General features: G+C 44.3%; 1 protein-coding gene across 1 annotated transcript in view; it reads right to left on the bottom strand.

The window, feature by feature from the left end:
- NWD1 (NACHT and WD repeat domain containing 1) overlaps nucleotides 1–14,793 on the bottom strand; it is a 61,856-nt gene extending 47,063 nt beyond the window's left edge. Inside the window, exons 1-3 of the mRNA XM_004688642.1 lie at nucleotides 14,710–14,793; nucleotides 12,906–13,022; nucleotides 4,740–5,037 (exon numbers count right to left, since the gene is read on the bottom strand). Coding sequence (XP_004688699.1) covers nucleotides 4,740–5,037; nucleotides 12,906–13,022; nucleotides 14,710–14,793 — 499 coding nt within the window. The remainder of the gene's footprint in view (nucleotides 1–4,739; nucleotides 5,038–12,905; nucleotides 13,023–14,709) is intronic.
- Nucleotides 14,794–14,994: the final 201 nt, after the last annotated feature.

Raw genomic sequence — 14,994 nt, forward strand, 5'->3', positions numbered from 1 at the left:
AAATGATGTAAAAATAAACTTTGTAATAAATTAAAAAAATAATAAAATAAATAAAAAAAAAAGTAAAGGAGTGCCCATAGTAGGATTATAATGGATCAGGTGAGAAAATAATAATAATGAACAGCCATATACCAGAGACATTTTGTGGGGGTGGAGTGGGGAATGGGATCAAAAACGGGGCGGGGTGCTGCAAGGAGGGAAGTGCACGGGACTATAGTGATAGCACATGGGTGACTCAGTGATGGGAAACCCGCGGGGATTACAATTGACATGAAAAAAGTACAAAATGATGTAAAAATAAACTATTATAAAAAAAGAAGTAAAGGAGCGCCAGGTTTAGTCCTCTGGTCATGGTTTGCCTATCCTGTCCCAGATCATGACACAGCTGCCCTGAGGACCCATATTTTCCAGAGCCAGAGCCCACACTGACTTCTCCTTGGAGGCCATTGTTTTGAAATAGCAATCAAACTCGAGGAGTTATTTTCGAAGCCTCTCTGGGCTCAGCAGAGGCTCCTGACTCTCTGAGACTGAGTGAGCCAGGCCCTTGGAGACAGGACTTAGACTTAGAGTTAAAGATAAGAGCTACTCAAAGGTCCTTGGTGTGACCCTATACTCAGCTCAGGAATGGAGGCCAGACCAAAGGCTGGGATGACTCCATCCCAGACCACCTGCAGGCAGTGTGACCTCGGGCAAATCCCTGCAGCTCTGTTTCCTGCTCTGTGACAGGGTTGTGTGAGTCCAACTTAATGGGGGGGGGGGGGGGAGGGAGATGTGGCTATTCTTTGAAATATTGTTGAAATAAAATTATGAAGTCAGAGACTGGATTGGCAGTTACCAGGGGCTGGGATGGGGGAGGGGTAAACATGGTTCTCTGGATTAAAGGGAGAAATCTGCAGGTTCTGCAACAGCCCTATTGATTGTGCTGAAGGTTTTTGCTGTACTGTAACAATGTCCACTTCTTGGTTGCAATATTGTATTCCAGTTTTGTAAGATGTTACCTTTTGTAGAAAACTGGGTTAAGGTTACACAGAACCTCTTTCTTCTGTGTTTGGTTTGTGTGTGTGTGTGTGGCACGCACACACCCATGTGTTTTCAACTTCCTGTGAATCTCTATTTCAAAATAAAAGTTGGTTCTAGAAAGAGAGTTGTAATGTGGAACTGAACTCCTGTCTTAAGACTTCAGTCTGAAAGATCTCCAGGCACATGCTAACAGAATCCACAAGATGAGCAAACTTGGTTTTTCTTATTATGGACCATAACCCTGATAATAGTAACACTGCGTGACTGAGATGTGGCTGGTGAAGGAGCTAAGGAGACACCATCACGCATGGTGGAGTCGACTAAGCTCTTCCTGGAGATTTATTTGTATTTGTGCTCAGAATTTTATCTTCATTTCCTGATAATATATTTTCAAGGACTTATTTCCTTTTATTAACATTTAAGAAAGCGGGGGGGGGGCACAAAGAACAATAGACTATGTGTGTTTTGGTGGAGGGAGAGCTACAGTAACCACACTTGAGAGGAGGAACCCTATACTGTCCAACTATTAAGAAGGATGTAAGAAAATGGTACTTTGTTAACAAAAAAATCAGTTAAATCAAACAAACAAGCCCAAAAAAAGGTATATACAGAAATAGAGCACCAAAGAAGTTAAAGTCAGAGTAAAGTTTAATTAAATATTAAAAACAAAACCTGTGTAGGGTAACAGTAACTGCTTAAGGGAGGATAAGATTTCTTTCTACTTCTAAGTGTGATACTATGATGATCTGGGTGCTAGAGCAGAGCTAGCTATTTTTTAGATTCAATGCTGGCATATCTTAACATATCTTCATAAGCATACATAACCTAAATGTATGCAAGTCAGTTTGTGGTCTGACTTGTTAATTAGCAGATTCCTTAGTAGACCAAACTTTTGGTCACTCAAATGTTCTGATAGTTGATCTTTAAGGGTAAATATTTGTTAAAACAGCTTTCATCTTCTAGATCAGGTTTTTTAAGCTTTGGTACCCTGTGGTTACCAACTGCAGGTCTCTAGAAATTAACCAAATCACCTTGGTAGAATTTTCTATAATATTTGATTTCCAAAGAAAAGTACTGTGGAGCGTAGCAAAATTATAAACCTAGCTAAGCATGTTTAAAAACGGTTCAAAAAAATAACCAGAACAAGTTTTAGAAATGGTAACAAAGTACTCAAGTCACATTTAGCTTTTAAAAGTTGCAATAAATACAATCAATTAGAAAAGAAAGAAAAAAGCTGAGTAAAAGTATGAAAAATAGCAGGGTCTAAAGGAGCATTAGGTGACCTGTCCGTGGACTTGGGTTTTCTGCTAGTTTCAAGAAGTTCCTGTGTGTTCTTTTAAGTGGGACTTCTTAACGAGGTGAGTTTGCCATTACAAACGAAGTCGTGGTTAGAACAAAATACCTTAGATTCCCGCAATGACTCCATGATGGAAACTCTGACTAGTTCTTCCTTACAGATGAGGAAACCAAGGCTCTGAGCCAGCCCTAAGTCAATACAAATGGAAAGAAACAGGGCTGAGCTGCCAATCTAGGTTTGCCCCAAGCAGGGACCCCAGATGCTAGTTAAGGTGTCCCCAATGGCAGACATCTCTGTGAAAGCAATTAGCACACTGACTTTGTCACAGAACAACCAACATGGACATAGTAAATGCTCAATGAATAGAAGCCTTTGCTATCCACATAAACAGTGCACTGGGAATTGGCTTATTATTGCTAATGCTGACATAAGAATCAAAGCTAATGCTGCCTGTGATGTCAGGTGGGCACCAAGGATCTCTGATATAATGGGGTGGCGAGGGCGCTTCCTCTCTGTGGAAGACCTCAAACCTATATTACTTCAGTCTGATCACAGAAACCCAGACTGAGAGACATGCTACAAAACACCTGTCCAGTAATGCTCAGAGTGATCAAAGTTGTGAAAAATGAGGCAAAATTGAAAAACTGTCACAGCCCAGAGGAGCCTGAGAAGCTGTGCTGTCTACATGGAATGTGAGACTCTGGGGGGAGGGGGGATGGTAGGAGATCTTCTAGGATGGAAGACATCTAGGGGAAGCTGCTAAAATCCAAATAAAGTTTGAAATCTAGTTAATAAAGACTTGGCCATATGTTAAATACCCGAGTTAGTATCTTAATTCCTGCAAATGTATTGTGGTTGCAAAGATGTTAAAAGTAGGGTAAACTGAGTGGCCAACATTTGGGAAGTCTATATTCTTTGTAGCTTTATAACATTATAGTTTTCCTGTAAATCTAAAACTATTCCCAAATAATGAGCCTGTTTAAAAAAAATTGCTATGTGATTGCTATAATTAGGTATATAAAAATGCATATTACCAAAATGAAAGTAATATTAATATAAATTGCTACATTTAATATATTTAAATAGACTCACATATGAAATGGGTAATAATATAAATTTATCTATTTAACATTATAATACAAATTCATATATTTACTCTGTTGATAAAATAAATTCATATTTTACATTTTAAGAGAAACTTAATATATTTAGTCACATATTAATATGGCTAATCATTTTAGTAAAATAAATCCTTATACTTAGTATGTTAGTAATATAAATTCATATATTTAATCCACTGATAAAATGAGTTCGTATATTCATGTAGTAATATAACTACATAAATTTAATAGCTTGGGGTAGTATAAACCCATATATTTAAAATGTTGATAATATAAACTTATGTCACTAAAACGAATCCATATATGATATTTTTAGAACTATGGTATCTTATATTTAATATAAACTCATAATCCAATGTTTTTGTTAATATAAATGAACATAATAATAATCCATACACTGACATGTTACGAAAATAGTAAACAATAAGAACCTGTTTTTCACTGGCAGGAAACACTGGGGAAATTATTTAACCACATTGTAGTTTTAGAGAAATCTTTCCAGCATTGAGTGTGAACATTGGAAAGAGCAGAAGGAGAGTTCAGAGGTGTGGAGGTGGGTGGGTGCTGGGAGCTGGATGGAAGACTCAGGTCACAGGATAGAATCTCTGACCTTGGAGCAAACAAGACTCCCCCCTCGCATGCCTCAGTTCCCCCCTCAGAGGCAGGTGCAGAAGGCAGGGCAGCTTGGATTCCTCAACAGGGGCCAAGTCGTGGGCTAACATGGGATAACCCACTCTCTGGTTTCCTCAGAGTCCCAGGCCAACCAAGATGGAAGTCACCTTAAAACATTGTTTCAAAGCCAAGGGCTTCCCATGAACAGCAATGTGCTGGTGTATATATATATAAATAAATGAATAAATAAATAAATCTTATATATATATATATATATAAGATTTATTTATTTATTCATGTGGAACTGGGGTACAGGCCAGAGATGTGGATGGTGTGAGGATTCACCAGAGACAGAGAGGGGAGCAGAATAGGCAGATCGACGAAGTACACTGCTGAGGGGAGCAGCGGGCGGGTCAGGAGAGGTCTGCCTCACCATGTAGATCTCCTCTGGGGCAGGCAGGAATTGAACTCATGGGGAAGTGGCTTTAGCTTCTTAGTGCTGTGCTTTAACCTGCTGTGCCACCAGGGAGGGCCGGAATATTTTTTTCTATGGAGCTGGAATATGTTGGATCAGTAAAAAGACCTTTCTCAGAATGGGGGTCTGGGAGTGAGGTCCAGACATCTACAGAACCTTTGAATGACAGGCAATGTGTCTTTCCCAGAGACCCTGGGAGAGAGGGCAGGCTCACCTGACCGGTGGTAGCGATACCACTGCTCCTGAGTGATGAGGCCCAGCCTCCGGGCCTCCTGGGCTCCCGAGCGCAGCACGGACGTCAGGGTGGCCTCCTCAGGTCCTCGAGCCTCCCCTGAGCCTGATGCCTGCAGCAGGTAGGTGGGGGGCACAGAATTCTCGTCCCTGCGGAAGCGTCGAGCCACTAGCTCCAGGTCTCCTGGCCTGGTGGTCAACTGGGCTCTCAGTGCCTCCCACTCCTTCTCCTCGATCAGTGTGGGGACTGGACAGGGACCATACTGGTCACCTAGAAGTGCCTGGCAGAGAGAGGGGTGCAGGTCAAATCTTGACTTTGCTACTCTAAATGAGATGCTCTAGTCCCTCAGTGTTGGGCTTGTGGCAGAGTAATGGCAAGAATGATATGAAGGACAGAGTCTTAGAGGGTCTGTGTAAGGAGGTACTGGGAAGCATGGGTTAGTGGCAGACAGGTTAATGGCAAATCCCATCACACACAAAGCATCATAGATATTTTTGTTTGGGAAATTCTGGTTTCCTCAGAGTCCTAGGCCAACCAAGATGGAAGTCACCTTAAAACATTGTTTCAAAGCCAAGGGCTTCCCATGGACAGCAATGCACTGGAAAATATATATATACATATATATATATATTAAAGATTTATTTATTTATTCATATGGAACTGGGGTACAGGCCAGAGATGACTGTCAAAGATTTCTGGTCTAATCAAAAAGGTATTGTAATGGTCAATTTTATATGGCCACTTAATTGGGCTAAGGGAGTCCCAGAGGACAGGTCAAACATGATGGCTGGTATATCTCTGAGGGAAAGTCTCCTGGAAGACAGCATTTATGTTGGTGAGCTGAGTAAGGCAGATGGCCCTCAGCAGTTCAGGAGGGTAGCTCCATCCTTCATGAGCCAAGAGGAAGAAAAAGGATGAAGGAAGGACTGCTTTTCTCTCTGTTTGAGCTGTGATACGCGTCATACGCCCTTGGACAACAGATCCAATCTAGTATTAGATTGGATCTTACACCATCAGTCCCCGACTTCCAGATCTCAAGATTAGGGCTGAAATTATACTCTTTCCTGGATCTCTAGCTTGCATAAGGCAGATGGGGGACTTCCTGGTCTGCATTACTGTGTGAGCCAAATTCCTATAAATCTCTAATATACAATCACGAGTTGCTTAGAAACATTCCAGCAACTGCAGAACAGCTGACAGCGATCCCAATGGGCTGAGGTAGCCAGGTGTGCACTGCCGTCTAGGCCTGTGAACTGCTCTGACTTTCAAACACTGACAAAATCGCCAGTGACACATTTCTTAGGCTGTATCCCCATAGTAGAGTGACAGGTGAATTTTCGCCCTTCTATATCCTATTGGTTCGGTTTCTTTGGAGAACCCTGACTAATACAAGGAGCTTTGCCAATTGAGTTAAAGCTCTTGAACTAGGGAAGTTGTCCTGGATTATTGATGGGCTCTAAATGCAATACAAGATCCTTACTAAGAGACTGGCAATAGATTTGATACAAACAGAAGATGATATGACAATAGAGGTAGAGATTGGAGTGACAGCCACAAACTATAAATGTCTGAATCCCCAGAAGCTAGAAGAGATAAGAATTTAGGCAGGAATGTGACCCTGAAGACACCTTGACTTCAGACTTTTGACCTCCAGTCTTTTCAGAGACTACATTTCCGTTCTTTGTGGTCATGTGCTATAGCATTTCCAGAAAACTCATATTCCTTCTCACTTTACATCTGAGAAAACTTCAGGTCCTCATACCAGGCACCTACTTACCCCAGGAATAGAACTGTGACAAGAGCCGAGGCCTTCATTGGCCCTCTCCAAACACACTATGTGTATCCCTGGGGTCAGGGTCTCAAAAGTGTAGGGAAAGTCCTGTCTTTATTTAGAATTAGAGAATAAGTTGTAGAAGAGGACGTAAAATAGAGTATACCGACCGAGCCCCTTGCAAGCAGAGGGATCCGCATGTACAAAGGCCCCAGGACAAGAAGCACCAGTGCGTGCAGGCAGAGGGAACAGCATGCAGGCAGAGGGAACAGCGTGTGTATAGGCCCTGGGGCAGAAAGTGTGGCAAAGAGCCAGTGCAGAAAGGCTGATGCACTCATAAATGGGGTCAGCAGTGGAGAAAAAAAGGCCATCTTTGTGGACAAGATCTTGTAGGGTAATGCCAACAACACTTAGGAGGTCCTGTTTCTGCCCCAGCATCCTCTTACAAGGTATAAACTAGAATATAAGTTTATATTAAGCCAGAGGAGGCCTAGAACATGGGAACAAAAAGTTAGAATTTCCTCTTTATAAAGTCAAGCAATTTCCCCTCCTTTCTTCATTGGCTTGTAACAGTATATTCTAGAGACATGACTCTTGGATAAATGTAGTCTATGGTGCAGGGATGTTGAAAGGATGCTGCTTTCAAGGGCTGTCAAGCATTGACAACAATGGGCAAAGACCCTGGGGGCAGCAAGTGCAGGTGTGTGCGAGTAGAGGAAGCAGCATGTCCGAAGGCCCGGCAATAGGAAGTGTGTGTGTGCTAGTACAGGGAACAGTATGTGCACAGGTCCAGCACAGTGTGTGCAAGCAGGAAGTAGAAAGCGAGAAAGTTAGAAGAAGCGTACCCAGCCAGCCAAGAGCCAGATTGCACAAAACACTCCTGGGTATGGACCAGAGCGAAGGAAAATGGGAAGGACTGAAAAGGAGACCAAACAGCCACCAGGAACAATGCTCTGGACACACTGGAGCGGCTGGTGGCCCAAGAGACCCAGAGCCTCTAAACGGAAGTGCCCTGGGGCGCCATCCCCTGCGTGCTGCTGCTGCTGCCTAATGACTTATTTACTGGAGAGACACCTCTCCAAGGGCCCCGGGCAGCTCTGATTTTCATGGAAAGCCCCCATGTCAGCTCCACTGAAGAATGATGCTGCAGTGACTCTCAGGTGGCAAGGGGAGATGCCTCGCTCAGTAGGAGAGTGGAGAGTGGGTAGAGAGCATGGCCTTAGGCATTTGCCCAGAGAGCTCTTCTGGAGGGACTTAGGAGGTCTGGGGAGATCACCTTCCTGTCCCCCATGCTACCTGGAAGCCATGCTGTGCTTTTTGCTGCCTGCAATTTGGGTTGCAAAATCAAATTCCTCTTGGGGTTCCTTTTCTCCCTGCTTCCTATTATTCTTTTTTCCCTTTCATTTTTCTCCTTTGAAACTCAAATGATGGATCAGCAGGCTAATTTAGAAAATTAAATAAGAAAAACTGAAAGAAAAAAAACACAAATGTAGAGCTTTCCAAACATTAGCATGTATATTTAAGAAGTAATAATGAAACCAGAATGGGTGGAAAGATACAAACTTCCATCTAAACAGCAAAGGAAACAAAAAGATACCCCACTGAGTGGGAGAAAAAACTTGCACACCATACATCTGATGAGGGGCTGATATCAAAGATCTACAGAGTTTACACAACTCAAAAACACATCGAACAACCCAATAAAAAAAAATGGGCAGGAGGGTTAAATAGATACTTCTCCAAAGAAGAAATGTAAATGGATAACAAAAAGATACCCCACTGAGTGGGAGAAAAAACTTGCACACCATACATCTGATGAGGGGCTGATATCAAAGATCTACAGAGTTTACACAACTCAAAAACACATCGAACAACCCAATAAAAAAAAAATGGGCAGGAGGGTTAAATAGATACTTCTCCAAAGAAGAAACGTAAATGGATAACAGGCATATAAAAAAATGTTCAACGGTCAGTTTTCACCAGGGAAATGCAAATCAAAACCACAATGAGATACCACCTCACACCTGTGAAAATGGTCCAACTTAGGCCCTACCTGGTGGTGCAACGGGCTAAAGCTCAGCACTATGAAGCTATCCACAGCCACTGCAGCATGAGTTTGATCCTCTGCCAGAGAGGTGACCCACATGGTGTGGCAGGACTCTCCTGTCTTGCCTGCTGCTCCCCTCAGCAGTGTATTTCAGCAGATCAGCCTGTCCTGCATCCCACTATGTCTCTGGTGAATCCTCTCACCGCCCCCCCACACACACACATCTGGCCTATACCCCAGTTCTTGTAGGCATAAATAAATAAATCTTAAAAAAAAAATGGCCCTGGCCCTCCCTGGTGGCGCAGCGGGTTGAAGCACAGCACTGAGAATCTAGAGCCGCTTCCGCATGAGTTCGATTCCCGCCTGCCCCGGAGGAGACCACATGGCGTGGCAGACCTCTCCTGGCCCGCCCGCTGCTCCCCTCAGCAGTGTACTTCGTTGATCTGCCTGTTCTGTTCCCCACTCTGTCTCTGGTGAGGCCTCTCACCGCCCCTGAGCCTCTGGCCTGTACCCCTGTTCTGTATGCACAAATAAATAAATCTTTAAAAAAAAAATGGCCCATATTAAAAACAACAACAACAACAAAACAGAAAACAACAAGTGCTGGAGAGGATGTGGAGAAAAAGGAACCCTCTTACCCTGCTAGTGGACATGCAAACTGGCCCAGCCCCTATGGAAACCTCCTGTGGAGAGGTTGCTCAAAACACCAGAAATAGAGGTACCCTCTGACCCAGCTCTTCCACTCCTAGGGATCTACACAAAAACACTAATTCAAAAGAAAATTTCCATGCTTATGTTTATAGCAACATTATTTACCATACCAAAATATGTGGACAACCTAAATGCCCCCAAACAGATGTATGGAGCATGTCCATGAAATACTAATCAGTGATGCAGAAAAGAGAAATTCAGGCCATTTGTGGCAACATTGGTGGATCTGGGAGGGTTGGTGCTAGGTGAATTAAGTCAGAAGGAAAAAGATAAATGGTGGGTGGTTTCACTTTTATGTAGAATATAGAAAAACTAAACAAAGGGTCAAAGACAAATCTTGAAACCTGACCATAGATATGAGCATCCGGAGGGGAGGGGGGAGAAGGGAGCTGGGAAGAGTGTAAGGGACTATGACCATGAACTATGGGTGCTCTAGTGGTGGGAGAACAATGGTGACCACACCCGAGTAGAGAAAACACACATTGTCCAAAAATTAACAACAATGTAAGAAAAAGTACTACATTTCAAAATATTTTAAATTAAAAATATTTTTTTAAGATTTAATTATTTATGCATCCGAGAACCAGGGTACAGGCTAGAAGTGCGGGAGGTAAGAGGATTCACCAGAGACAGAGTGGGGAACAGAACAGGCAGATCCACTGAAATATATTGCTGAGGGGAGCAGCAGTAGGGTCAGGAGCGCTCTGCTGCACCATGTGGGTCACCTCCCTGGCTGGGGATCAAACTTGTGCTGCAGTAGCTATGGATAGCTTCAGAGTGCTGTGCTTTAACCTGTTGTGCTACCAGGGAGGGCCAAATTAAAAATATTTTTAAATATAAGCTTCCATCTCTAGAAGATAAAGACGTCCTGCGGATATAACGAACTACAGGACGATGATAGTTAACCCTGCTCTAAGGTGTATTTAAAAACTACAAAGAGAGTGGCCCTCCCTGGTGGCGCAGCGGGTTAAAGCACAGCAGTAAGAAGCTAAAGCCGCTTCCGCATGAGCTCGATTCCCGCCTGCCCACCCAGAGGAGCTCCACATGGTGTGGCAGACCTCTCCTGACCGGCTCGCTGATCCCCTCAGCAGTGTGCTTCAACGATCTGCCTGTTCTGCTCCCCACTCTGTCTCTGGTGAATCCTCTCACCCTCCACATCTCTGGCCTATACCCCAGCTCTATACAAATAAATAAATAACTACAAAGAGAATAAGTCCTAAAAGTTCCCATTACAAGGAAGATCTTTTCGCCTTTTTCTTTTTGTATTGATATGAGCTCATGGATGTTAACTCAGCTTATTGCGCTCACCCTTTCTATGTCACTAAGCTGTATTCCCTACACCTGCATGGGCTGTAGGCCAATCGCATCTCAACAAAACTAGAGCAAAAGTGGTTTCAGCATATGAAAAAAAGTAAACAGCAAAAGTATGAAAAAACCTCGATGTAGATGGAAACTTACTATATAATCAAGAAAGCTTTTCACAGCCCCTATGCAGGTCTTAGATTTTTGAGGGGAGCCTCATCTCCAAAGCAGCTGTAGCATTTGCAGCAACTCTGACCTGTTCAGGATCACGCTGCTCAGTGCTGTGTCCACGGAGCTGTGGCTATGTGGTTGGTGGGTCCGCAAGCTGCAATCTTACCTCTGCTTGTAGTTCAGTTTAAATTGTCACATGTGGCAAATGACTCGGGAGAAACTGCAATTTTAGGGCCAACAACCCTTGTCCTCTTCCTTCATTTCCCTAGGAGACAGCTTGTATCACGAGGCCCTTCTGCTTTCTCGCTTATCTCCAAGAGAGGTTCCAGATGATTTTTCCTTTTATTGGTGGCAACTCAAAGCTTCTTTGTGATTAATGTGGGGCATGGATACTTTCTGAACTTCCCCCTCCTTTACTTTCACAACAAAAGTTGGCAAACTTTCTATAAAAAAAAAAACCTGGGTACCAATATTTTCTGCTCTGGGGGCCAGATAGTCTGTGTTGGAACTGTTCAGCCCTGCTCTTACTGTAACGGGGAAGCAGTCAAGAGCGACAGTAAGAGAATGGGACACATGCCAGTAAATTTATTTATAAAAACAGTGAGGGGGGCCAGAATTCTGTATGGACTATGCTATGCTAACGTCTGCTCTAGGATTTATCTGGAAAAATGTCACTATTTGGGGGCCTCCTTGTTAGAATGGAGGTTAGGTTTCAGTGCTATCAAGCTATCACCAGCCTCTGTGGCAATAGTTCAGTCCCCAGCCAGGGAGCTGACCAAAACGGTACAGCAGACCTCTCCTGTCTCATTGTTCCCCTCAGCAGTGTGTTTCAGTGGATCCACCTGTTTTGCTCCCCACGCTGTCTCTGGTGAATCCTCTCACCACCACCTACCTCCTCACCCTACCACCTTTGGCCTGTATCCCAGTTACTCTATGTACAAATAAATCAAATCTTTTTTTTTTTTTAAATCACACATTTAAAAAAAAAAAAAAACCCCACACACAAATCATCATTTTGGGATGTATTTGGAACTTGGTGGAATAATAAATCAAAACTCTAGAGGGGACCTCCCTAGTGGTAAAAGGGGTTAAAAAAAGCAGAGATATGGGCTCTCCCTGATGACACAATGAGTTAAAGCATCTCATTATGAAGCTCTCTGAAGCCACTGCAGCGCAAGTTCGATCCCGGACCAGGGAGCTGACCCACATGGCGTGGCAGACCTCTTCTGACCTGCCTGCTGCTACCTTCAGCAGTGTACTTTGTCATTCTGCCTGTTCTGCTCCCCACTCTGTCTCTGGTGAATCCTCTCATCCACCACACCTCTGGCTTGTACCCCAGTTCTGTAAACATAAATAAATAAATAAATGATTTTTAAAAATCAGAGCTATGAGGCTATAGGCAGCCCCTGCAGCAGGAGCTCATCGCCGGTCAGGCAGCTGATCCACATGGCGCAGCAGACCTCTCTTGACCATCCGCTACTCCTCTCAGCAATGTATTTCAGTGGCTCTGCCTGTTCTGCTCCTCACTCTGTCTCTGGTGAATCCTCTCACTGCCCCTACACCTCTGTCCCGTACCCCAGTTCTGTATGCATAAATAAATAAATTTTTAAAACAAAAACTCTGGAATACCACTTGCTTATCACAGTCCAAATGGGTTTTGTGTGTGTGTGTGTTTGTGTGTTAGGGGTTATTTTAGGTAATAGAGGGGATGCAGTTGGGAGGGAGGAAAGAAGACCCTGTAAAGTGGAGATATTGGTCTACCTAGAGTCTGGGGAAGTTTGTGCCTAAGGAGGAGAGCTCATTCCGAACATCAAAGATGTTGGGAGAAAAAATTCCCACCTTTATTTTTTTCCTAGTCCCCAAAGTTCCATGGACATACAGAGAATAGGGGGAGAAGTACAGCCCAAATTCTGAGATCCCTTTGGGCCTCCACATTCTACCTTACCTGCCTCCCCTTGACTGTTAATGTCTTGATCCCAGGCCCTCTGCCTATGATCCCTTCCAATGGCTGCCATGTGCAGGCCATAGGGAGTGGGTAAGATTCAGACAGGCCACCCACATCCCGCCACTGATGGGCTGACCAGGAAGCAGGGCCATATTCAGGGCCATATTCTGGAGGAGCATAAGAGCTAAGAGAGAAACTTACAACAAAAGTTGGCCCTAGTGATGTTTTCTGACACCGATCCAGCTCTTCCAAGCAGAGTTCTGGGGTCATGTGATTAGTGGCTTCAGTGTTTCGAATACCCCACCTCAGATCCACAACCTGGAGATGGCAAGAGTGGATTTATCAGAGAGGTGGTAGAATGAGTGATTTTTTTAAAATCCTTTTGACAAAGGCATAAAGGTTTTCAATAATTCTTGATCATTTCTCTCCAAAGGGCAATGTCTGGATTAAAAGGGCTTGAATGAAACCCATAACCCCAATGTATTCCAGAGAAAAATATCAGACAGACCCAGGTTGGGGGCACCCCGAGGGACATCCAAACAATCTCCCCAAGACTTTCAAGGTCACAGTAAAGCGCAAATGTGGGTGCTGACCAGAGCATGCTGGGGACAGGGTTCCTGAGATGGTGTCTCTGGAGACAGAAGACATGACTGAAGAACCAGGAGTACCCGATTAATGTCAGGAGGTTGCTTAATAGTAGTGGGCAGATGTGGATTTCTTAGTTAGGACGATATGCCCTGATAATATAAGATGCTCACAATAGAAGAAAAACATGGGGTGTACATAGGAGCGCTTGCCACATATAACTTTTGTGTAAATGTAAATTCCAAAGTCAAAAATTTGCTTACAAGCATTTTTTTTTAAAGTTTGAAAAGAACTGGGCATTTTCAGCTTCCTTTTTAAGCAAGAACATGCCCACACTTGTTCAAAGTTTTCTTTGTAAAAGAGGATGTTTGGTTTGGGCAAAACTGGATGTAGCAAAGTCTCTGGCAAGCGCCCACTCGCAGGGCTTTTCTGCTCTGCTGCCGGCCAAAGTGGGGCAGACAGAATAGTTCCATTCAAGTAGAGAAAGAAGCTGACCCTGTGGACAGCTGGGGAGGGTGGCGGGGTACAGGAGACTCAGAATGGTCCCTGCTCCCTAAATTCTTTTGCCCAGAAGGAAAGACATAGATTCTTAGTGAAGTAGTGGGAAGGAGGGAGAAAGAAAAGGTTCAAGGAGCAGCCTGGGGCAAAAGCTTGGTCTCCCACACCTTCTGCAGTGGTGCATTGAGGTTGCTAAGCACCCCGAGGGCCTTAAAGGAACAAGCACAGACCCTTCCCCAGTTCTTGGCTGTCCTCCTTTTTAGCAACCCTGCCCTGAGGTATGAATCCTGACCAGAAGTGGACAGAGTAGAATTCTGGTGTTGCTTCTTTTCGAGAAATATTTGTAAATGATGCTGAGCCTCAGAAGGGGCCTGAGGATGTGATGGATAAAGAGGAGGCAATCTTAGCTGAAGCTAAGACTCCAAAGATGTTTTGCGGGTCCTGCATCCCCACCCTGGGCTAGGCACGAGTTGTGGAGACTCTGGAGTCCATGGTGACTGTGCCTAGCAGGGGTAGAACCCCAGAAAAAGGCACGTCACTCTTCCCACCCACCATGACTATCCCATAACATCTCAGCCTCCCCTGAAGCTGCCCCGATCCAGGGAGGCCTGAAGGACTGGACAAAACAACAACGAAAGGCCATAAAGCGACCAAGGAACAGATCCCCAAAGTACCCACACAGCCTGTGCTGACTGCCATGTCGTGGCCATGACCCCACCCTCTCAGAGGAACTCCATCACCAGGAGGGTGACAAAATTTGCTGGGTCCTTTCCAAAAAGAAAAGGTGGGACTCATGTTCAAAAACTGTTTTGAATTTCATGACTCAACAGCAAAACATTAAACTGAGTTTGGTGCACTCTGCCCAGGTCACACAGCCTCATTTCCTAAGTTCAGGGTAGTGGAAACTGAGGCAGGTCATTACCTCAAACATCAGGCCGTGCTTCTGACAGAAGCTTTGCACTTCAGGGTAGGCAGCACTCTGCAGGGCTTCTCTCTCTGCGTCCATGTCTGCAAGGAACACAGCGAGGAGGTTAGTGGGGAGAATCCCGGACTCTTCCCTGCCTCAGAGCTCCGCTGCTTCCACTCCCACCAAGGCTCAGGTCCTTCACAGAGAATCAGAGATACTAAAACCACAGGATAAACCAGAAAGACCAGCCATCCCGGCCCCAGGACTTCTTCCCCTCCTATATCCCCTCCCCCCTTAATG

This window comes from Condylura cristata, unplaced genomic scaffold (assembly GCF_000260355.1).
Source record: "Condylura cristata isolate star-nosed mole 26May11 unplaced genomic scaffold, ConCri1.0 scaffold00024, whole genome shotgun sequence".
Taxonomy (NCBI): domain Eukaryota; kingdom Metazoa; phylum Chordata; class Mammalia; order Eulipotyphla; family Talpidae; genus Condylura; species Condylura cristata.